The sequence below is a fragment of the Thalia democratica genome, chromosome 9, assembly GCF_965202585.1.
Source record: "Thalia democratica chromosome 9, ktThaDemo2.hap1.1, whole genome shotgun sequence".
NCBI lineage: Eukaryota > Metazoa > Chordata > Thaliacea > Salpida > Salpidae > Thalia > Thalia democratica.
In genome coordinates, this window is record NC_139173.1 from 17,568,405 (window position 1) to 17,577,358 (window position 8,954).

At 26.4% G+C, this 8,954-nt stretch overlaps 1 protein-coding gene across 1 annotated transcript; it reads left to right on the forward strand.

The window, feature by feature from the left end:
• Positions 1-805: 805 nt before the first annotated feature.
• On the forward strand, positions 806-7,444 carry LOC145843933 (uncharacterized). The gene is made up of 2 exons (XM_082951212.1): positions 806-1,016; positions 6,710-7,444. The coding sequence occupies exons 1-2, from the start codon at positions 833-835 to the stop codon at positions 7,030-7,032; spliced, it is 507 nt and encodes a 168-aa protein (XP_082807338.1). The 5' UTR covers positions 806-832; the 3' UTR covers positions 7,033-7,444.
• The last annotated feature ends 1,510 nt before the right edge of the window (positions 7,445-8,954 follow it).

Consider the following 8,954-nt stretch of genomic DNA (forward strand, 5'->3'; position numbering starts at 1 on the left):
TTATTATGTGTCTCTGAAAAAAATGTTGATGAATAGTACATTTAATAAATCTCTGTTGTCCACATTGAAACAAAAGTTAGATTTTTAGCTCTTTACTATTTTATTTTTCTTATTTTGTTGGTATTTATCTTAGCTACCACTACCAGCTCTTTTTACAGAGTAACAAAATTTCTAAATAGTTTTTGATATGTAAGTTGGAAAGTTTATTAGGTTCTTTATGGTAAGTGCAGAAAAAAACTATTTCATTGAAAATTCTATATTTTCTTAAAAATTTTGTAGTATAATCTTACAATTTTTATTTAAAACTATTTTTCATAATTATAAATTGTGAACATTTACAATTAATAATTCCGGAACAGTTAAAAATAAAAAGAATTTAATAAACTTTTACTTATTAAAGAATACTAGCAATAAAAAAACCATAATCTATTTGTTTGTACACTGAAGTATATCTTAAAAATCAACTGAATGTTTTAATTCTGTAAAAAGTGACTTGATGTTTATACTTTCATAAAACAGCCTATCTAGTTTTATATAAAAAAGGTGTCTTGAAATTTTTGTAAGTATTACTAAAAAAATAAATATTATTAAAGCAAAACACATTTTATAATCTTAAAAAATTAGTCAGTGGTTTACAAAAATTAATTATTGAAATTAGTTTTTTGATGTCATGTATCAGATGGTTGAATATTTTATACTGAGTGCGTTTATTCAGTTTTAGCAATCAAGTTTATCTTAGCTTCAAGAAAACTAACCAACTAATTAAAATCCAACTCTTTTTATATCATTATGTTTTTATAGGATTCTAGGTAAATAAAAACTAACACCAATAATGCCACGTCGTCGTATGGCTTCACGTCCAGCACCAGCCAGAAGGCCTGCTCCTCCGCCACCAGCAGCCAGACCTGCACCAGCACAAACTGCTCCCCCACCAGCAGCTGCCGCTCCTGCTGCTGCCCCGGCTGCTGCTGCAAGTCAAGGACCGGGTATCATGGGACAAATGGCTGCAACAGCAGGTATATATCAGTTCTGACATACAGTACAATATGTGTGTGTATCAACTTTTTATTTAATTTATACTCTACCCTACAAAAACTAAACCTAGTTATACTTCAGTTTTTATTACTTATAACTTAAATACTATCTTGTTCAAAGACTTTTTTTCCTCCATACAGTAATTACTAGGTTACATACAATGTTACCACTCACTAAGACTAGTTTGTCATGTGTTATAAAACCACAGTCTAACTCAATCTAGCCTAAAAATAAATTAAACATTTTTTTTGAAACTGTGGCCAGTTGATTGGTTTTTTGTGAAACTCAGATTAAAGTTTGTTCTAATTAAAGTATGAGGCTTGTTTAAGGCCATAAGAGGAGAAGTGAATCACTTAAAAAAATTAATTCTTATATTTACATAAAAAACTAAGCTCGAGTTGTTTTTTATTGGTTTTTAAATCTCAAGGTAGCTTTGAGATATAAGAAATCAAAAAAAGAGTATTCAATAGGTTCCTTATGTAGGCGCAAACTAAAAAAGCAAAAATTGACTACTTCACCAAAAATTTATCTCCTTCAGTTTTAGAGCAGTTGTTTTCAAAATTTCTCAGTGTAATCTTTTATAAGTTAAAAAAATTAAAAAAACAAACCACAAAGTAAGTACTTTTTATTTTAGGTGATATTTTTTTTGAATTGGCCTTCTATAAGTTGTTTATAATATTAAACAGAAAATTTCCTGAAACTTTTTACTAAAATGTTTTAAAAGTGATGGAGTAGATAGATTTTTAGTGAATTTAACAAAATTTAACCATGAATTTTATTATTCCGTTCATGTATTGGATTTTTTTACATAACTGTTTACCTCTCAAAATTTAGTTGAATTTTTGTGTTATATAAAAAGTATATTAAAGTATTTACTCTAACCTTTCAAAATAGAGCCAATGTTATTTTTTTTGAATAAAAAATGTTTGACCCCTCCCCTACGGGCTTAACATTTTTATTACTGTTAGATTTTGTGGTTAAACTACTTGAAAAAAATATTGTTTATTTAATATAAGGTAAACCAATATCGTAATCTGACTCAGTCTTGAATCTTTGCTTTTAAGAGTGGCAATCCTTTCAAAAATTTGTCAACCAAAATTAATAAAGTATAATAAGTTTTTTAGATTGGTTTTTAATAAAATATTACATAAAAATGTTTTTAGTTTTTATAAAAAAAATTTAATTAACTATATTCTATATCAGGAACTTTACAAACTCACTTCTTAAATAAATTCTTAAATTACTTTTTTTTTAGTTGGTCGTAGTTTTTACATGAATAACTAAGCTACCAGATGTACTTAAAGATCATAGTAACTTATGAAATATAACTTAACAAAATTACAAAGTTAAATAGGTTCTTGAATAGATTATTTTAACAGACTAAGAAGAAAAAATCTCCTTCTACAGTTATTTAGTAATTTTTTTTTAACTTTCTCTGTTTAATCTTTAATAAATTATGAGTATTAAAAGGAAAAAATCTTTAAATTTATCTTAATATTTTTTTCAATCATAATTAAACAAAATATTTTTGTTACTTTTGGTTTTTAAGTTTAAAAAAATCAAAAATCCACTTCCTACAAATTGTTTGTAATTAACAAAAAAAAAATTTTTTAGAAATAAAAACTAAATTGCTTTTATAAAAGAAGGATATGATTTTTAGTAGTTTTTTAAAAGTCACAGGAAATCAATCAACAACAATTTATATTTGTTTATGAAAATTTTTCACAAAACTGATATACACTTTAAAGTTAGTTGAATTTTTGTTCTACAAAAAGTGTTTTATAGTGCAGTGGTTAGCAAACTGTGGCATTCAAAGCAAAAGTCTGTGTACGCAAAATACTTTTAGCTAAAAAGAAACCTTTTCAAAACAATGAAAATAAAAGTTTTTGACACAAAAACTAACAATTCAATTCTTAATTTTATGATCATGTACGAGTTAATAGTTCTGTTTTTTACTTATTTTATCATGTTTTTACTTTAAATATATTTTTTATAGTGATTACTGCAATTTTTTTGGATAGCCTTCAATAAGTCCAATGTTAGTTTATGTAAAAAAAGACCCCCTACCTATGCCTTATTAAATAGCATAATGGCAATGATCATGATTATGAGAAAGTCTTTAACAAATAAATGTTAAGATTTCATTCTCTTGAAAAGTATAAACTTAAAGACTAAAAAAATGTTAGAGGGTAATAATCAAACAGAACCAAATTGAAAATTCAGACTGCCAAACATTTGCCTGTTGACTCCTATTATCATTCAAAAAATTTCGTATGTAACAAGTATAGTATAAAACCATAGTATCTAACAATATTTCAACATTTTATGTCGGTTCTAATAGAAATTCTAAGAAAATGTTCCAGAAACATATAACTTCATTCACTATTGAAAAAAAATTAACCAAAGAATTGCACAAAACTCTAAACTTTTATCTGGAAACTAGCAGCATAGTGTCATATCTCTATCAGTTGAAGGCCACACTAGTTTAAAAAACAAAGGTATTACATAGCAACATAGCATTCTTACAACTCTGCAGCACAGTGCAAGGAAACAATATGAAATTACGTGGAAGATTTACACCCAACATAAACCTCTAAAAGCCCTTTCGATCTATTCTCTTTTTCATCTTGGAAAGACTTGAAATCAAAGTACAAAAAAAAAACAATGATCAAAATATATGAATTGGTTACTAAATGCAGCATAATTTATCAATTTTCTTAAATTTTATAATTTATAACTATAGCTGCTAGAATTAAGGTATAGCGTGTAAAGGTTGTAAATGGTACAATTTCTTAAACATGGGTTTAAATAAGGTTTAAAAAATTGTTTTATAGCAGCCAGACCTAATTAATTGGCATTTATAATGGTTCTGTTTTGAATTGGAAAACACGAAAGGAAAAAACGCAAAAACTAATTAAAAACCGTTTCTTTGGGCAACCAGGTTTGCTCTTTAAATTTACAACTATTTACAAAAATCGCTTGAGCATGACACTTCAAGTTAAAAGATGCAAAAGTGCTAAATGTTCAGTTGGCATAGCAGCATTAGCGTTCTTGCAACTCTTTAGGGAAGCATACTTATATAAAAATTAAGCGTGTTTTTTTGACTTTGATCTTTGCCTTATATTCAAATTTGTTTTACATAAGGAAAACCCATTGAAATCATAATTTAAAATCACACATTTTAAAATTCAATTGCCATTGTAGTTGATGCTCAGTAATAACAAAAATTTGACATACACATCATCTTTACAATTTTACATTTTATTAAATTAATAATTAACTGTGTAATTTATTGTAGTTTTGTAACTTGACGTAGTTTTTTTTTCAATTCTTTAAAAGAAGTATAGTATTTTTTTTCTTTCTTTCAAAAGTCCTAGTTTAAAGTTCATTATTACACTTTAAGTCCTTGACAAGATGTTAAAAGGTATCCGTAATGTGGGACTCGATAACCGAAAGGTTCTTTGTGTACCAGATCCTAGGACCAAGTATTTTGAGCGTCTTTTTTTTTTTGTTCAATAAACTATAATTAAGCTATTTATTACAATACGATATAACATCTTCTAATTTTTTCATATACTTTGTAAAATTATGTTCAAAAATTTTATCCATTGCCACCTGAGTTTTTTATTGCAACTTTTTTACACATGATTAGTGCATAGCATCAAAACTTACTTGTGCATAATTTATAATAAAACCTACTAACAAAAGATTGTTCTTCATACATAAGCCTTCATTAAATAAGTTAGGTGTAGTATGAAGTTGGCAGATCTCAATCCTAGGCATTTAACCTTTGCTGATAGAAATTATTAAAGACTTTATTGAATATATCAGAATTGCCACACACTCAGGATATATTAAAAACCTCAAGACAGCTCAAGATAAGTCTTGGTGTTATGATTTTTTATTTTCAAACTCAGGATGACTCAGAATAGCTATGTTTTTTATAAAAATCTCAGGACAATTTTTTTATAGATTTTGAATGAATTTTAGTTGATTTATTTCCAATATTTTGTTAATTTTTAACCAACTTTATTAAAGAAATTAATTATTATTTTTTTTAGAAAAAACTCAGGATAGTTTTTAGTCATGTAGGACAGGGTTTTTGACTCATACAGGGTGGCCACAAAACCTGGAATTTGAGAAATTTTGTAAACAAAACCTAAAATTTTGAACAAAATCACTGGAAAACCTGAAAATTTAATTAATTTCTTCATGTAAAGTAGAAAAATTTCGATTTGACACAAAAAATACATCATATAGATAAAAAAAAATTTAGTCATCAAAATTTTTTTTAATTAAAAAACACATTTAAAGTAGCTTTACAGTATCTAATCAATGTTGTTATACTATTTGACACAGTTTTTTACCTTAAACTTAATTTCAAACTAAAAATAGACTCAAAAACCTGGAGAATTTTTAAAATACTAGTGGCCACCCTGTATGTATGTCTTATTTTAAGGTTTTTACTTAAACAAGTTTTAGTAGTGTTGTCTTACACTTAAACTAATTTAAATTACATTTTAAACTCAAGCTAGACTGCTTTTTTAGTAAACTGAGGTTAGTTTTCAACTTTTTGAACAATCAAGATAGTTTTTTTTATTAAAACTTAAATTATATAGAGTTGTTCAGTTTTAAATTTTTTATAAATTCTATTTTTATTTTTGTTTGTTTTATAGTGTTGATTTTAATTATCAGGTAGAATTTCTCTCCTTTTCTGGTTATGATTTTTTAATAATTAAACTAAAGTTTTATTTGAGTACTTAAATTAAGATTTATGGTGATAACATAAACAATATTACTTAAAAAATAACAAGTATTTCATTTAAGTTGTTAGACTTTTACAATCATTCATTTATAGTATCTCGCCCCATTCTCAATTTATTAGATGCTAAATATTAATAAAACTTCTACTTTTTTAGATTTTAGTTTTGATTTTAACTTGTTATATTTTTTTATTACACACTTTTTTTAATAGAATTTTTACTTAATATCTTCTACAAAAATCGAAGAACGTTTGCTATCGAAATACAAAAATATGAAGTTGTTCTGGGTATATTTGGGTATTTTATTTTTTTGAACTTCATTTGCCTTCAAGTTTTGAAATTTGAGTTTTTTTTTACAGATTTACTACAAATCTAAAACTTATGATAACAGCTTTTAGTCTACATAATGTTTAACTTTAATTTCTAAACTCGTAAATTTTTATTTATTTCAGGTCTAAGTTAGTTTCAACTTTAGATGTTTGTTTACTTGAATATTTATATATCAACAATTTCGCAAGTTTTATCAATGTTGCAGGGTTGCCACAAATTCAGAATATTTTGAAGTTTGTTTTAAATCTCAGGATGTTGTGATTTTTTTAAACTCTAGCTGACTCCGGATAGTTTTGTATTTTTTATTATATCCAAGATTTGTAAAAACTCAAGATAACCCAGGACAATTTTCGTCATTCTAACATGTTTTTTTGACTCAAAGAGTGCCAACCCTGTTGTTGTTAGCAAAAGAAAGTTTTATTCTATGATAATATATTTATTTTTTGTTCAAAATCAATTTTTAGTCCAATTTTAACTTTGCTTTTTTTTCGAATATTTTATAAGAATCACTAACAACATTTATTAACCCAAACTTGCTCTTCTCAAAGAAGTTCAGTGAAAATATTGCAAACAACTTTCAGGTGGCGTGGCTGCAGGTTCTGTTATCGGCACTGGAATTTCAAGGATGATTTGGGGAGGATCTGACTCGCAGCAGCAACAACAAGCTCCTCCTCCGCAAGAACAACAATACCAGCAACAACCGCAATATCAGCAACAGCAAACGTACGCACAGCAACCCCAGCAACAGCCAATGTACGCACAACAACAGCAGCAGCAGCAACAAAACGTGTGCAGTTTCGAACTGGAACAGTTTCTGCAGTGCGCGCAAAATCAGAGCGACATTTCGTTGTGCGAGGGTTTCAACGACGCTCTCAAGCAGTGCAAGAGGTCTCATGGGCTTTAATAAAGTTTTATAAAGTAGTTCAGTTTTAAAATCAATGTAAATGCGTTCAATTTAAGTTTTAATTAGTTCTATTATTCAAAATAGGTTATTTTTGCTTGATGAGTTTGTTATAAAATCAAATTTTAATAAAATTATATTATTATATAATTGCTGTGTAAAATTTAAGAAGTATAAAATGTAAAAATGTTTGAAAACTTAATAAAAACAGTTTAGCTTGCATATTTGCAGTCAAATGTTATAACTTTTGTTTAAGACTGATTAGATTTAGTATTTAAAGTATTACGCAATTATAAAAACATATTTGTTCGAAAAATAAGAAATCAATTAACAAGTTTAAAGTTCTGAATTTTTTTAAACCTAGTATCAAGAGTTAGTTTTTAAGCTGACTAAGTATTTGTTTAGATTCATAGTAAAAATTAATAATTGTGGGTGATGAAGTCTTAATTTTAATACTAATAAAGGTTTCACAGAGTACTATATTATTTTTATCTTTTAAAGTTTGTTTAATAGTTAGATTACTTGTTACAAATCTGAAAGGATTATTAAAATAGAAGATGGGAGAACCTTTTTTCATAGTTTTCTTATTTTACGTATTTTAAGACATCTAAGTATTTTGTTAGGCTTATATAACTAATATATTTTTTGAAACCTTTAAATTAAAATATAAACTTTTCATTAATAGAAAAATATTCCGTAATGGTTTTTACAAACGAAAACTTCAGGATGTACAAAATATGTTATAGCTGTAAATATAGTTAAGGTAAACTATAGACAAACTGTACTTTATACTCATTTAGTTTTAAAGTACTGTGTGGTAGTTTCAACTAAACCTAGAAGGTGTTAGTCTGTCTAATTTCAAAAAAAATAGTAGTCTTATGCATCAAGAATTTTAAAGAGTTGTTATCACTATTATAAAAACGTCGTTAGTATTTGAAGGCTACAATAACTTTTAGAAATTTATCTAAATTGAAACCCTAACTAACATGATAAAAATAATTTATTGAACGACAAAAAAATCTCTAAAGTTTGTTCCAAGATTCTGGTGTAAGAAAAAACCTTTCGGTTACTGAGTCATACAATTAAATGTCTTCTCCAGGGTAACAAGAAACACTATCAAAAGTTATAACAACTTACTTAAACTAAACAGGGCTATAAAGTTAAACTTTAAATTAACAAATACTGGATAATTAAGATTTAAAATTAGGTTCTTGTATTGTAAAAAACAACAAAATAATTTTTTTTTAGCATATTTAAGTTACATGTAAAATTAAGGTATATATAAAACTGAATACTTTTTACCTAATTAAATATAAAAATACAAGAACTACAAATCGGAATTATGGTTCTATAAAATCAATAAGCATATTTTAAACAGCATATACAGTTGCATTTGCGTATTAATAGATATTAAAGCTCACCTTTGATAGTCGAGACGTATATCTACGATACGTGTGTCATATTTATGATACATTACTTATACAAAACCAGGCTAAAATAAATAGAAAAACTTACTCGTAGGCCGCAAAGTCTACATAAAATCTTCTACTGGTCTCAGCTAATTTAAAATAATTTTATTAATCAAAATAATACTACTATTTTAAATCGAAAATGTGATAAAACAAGCTTAAAGGAGCACTAATAAAAAGTAATTAACAAATTATAAGCCTAATTCTAAGTTTTTAGAACAAAGAATAGTATTATTGTTTCAGAAAAGTATGTATTTCAACTTATAAGTACCCGAGCTAGTGATTTATGTTTTGATAGTCGCAGTGTGTAACCCCTGTACTAAACTGAGGTTTGTTTTGTATACTCGAACAAAAATCATTTGGTTTCCACTCTTCTTTTATTTTGTTTCAAAATACTTAAATAAAACTGACTGAAAATTTATAATATATGTAACAGTTCAAAAAAATAACTGTTTT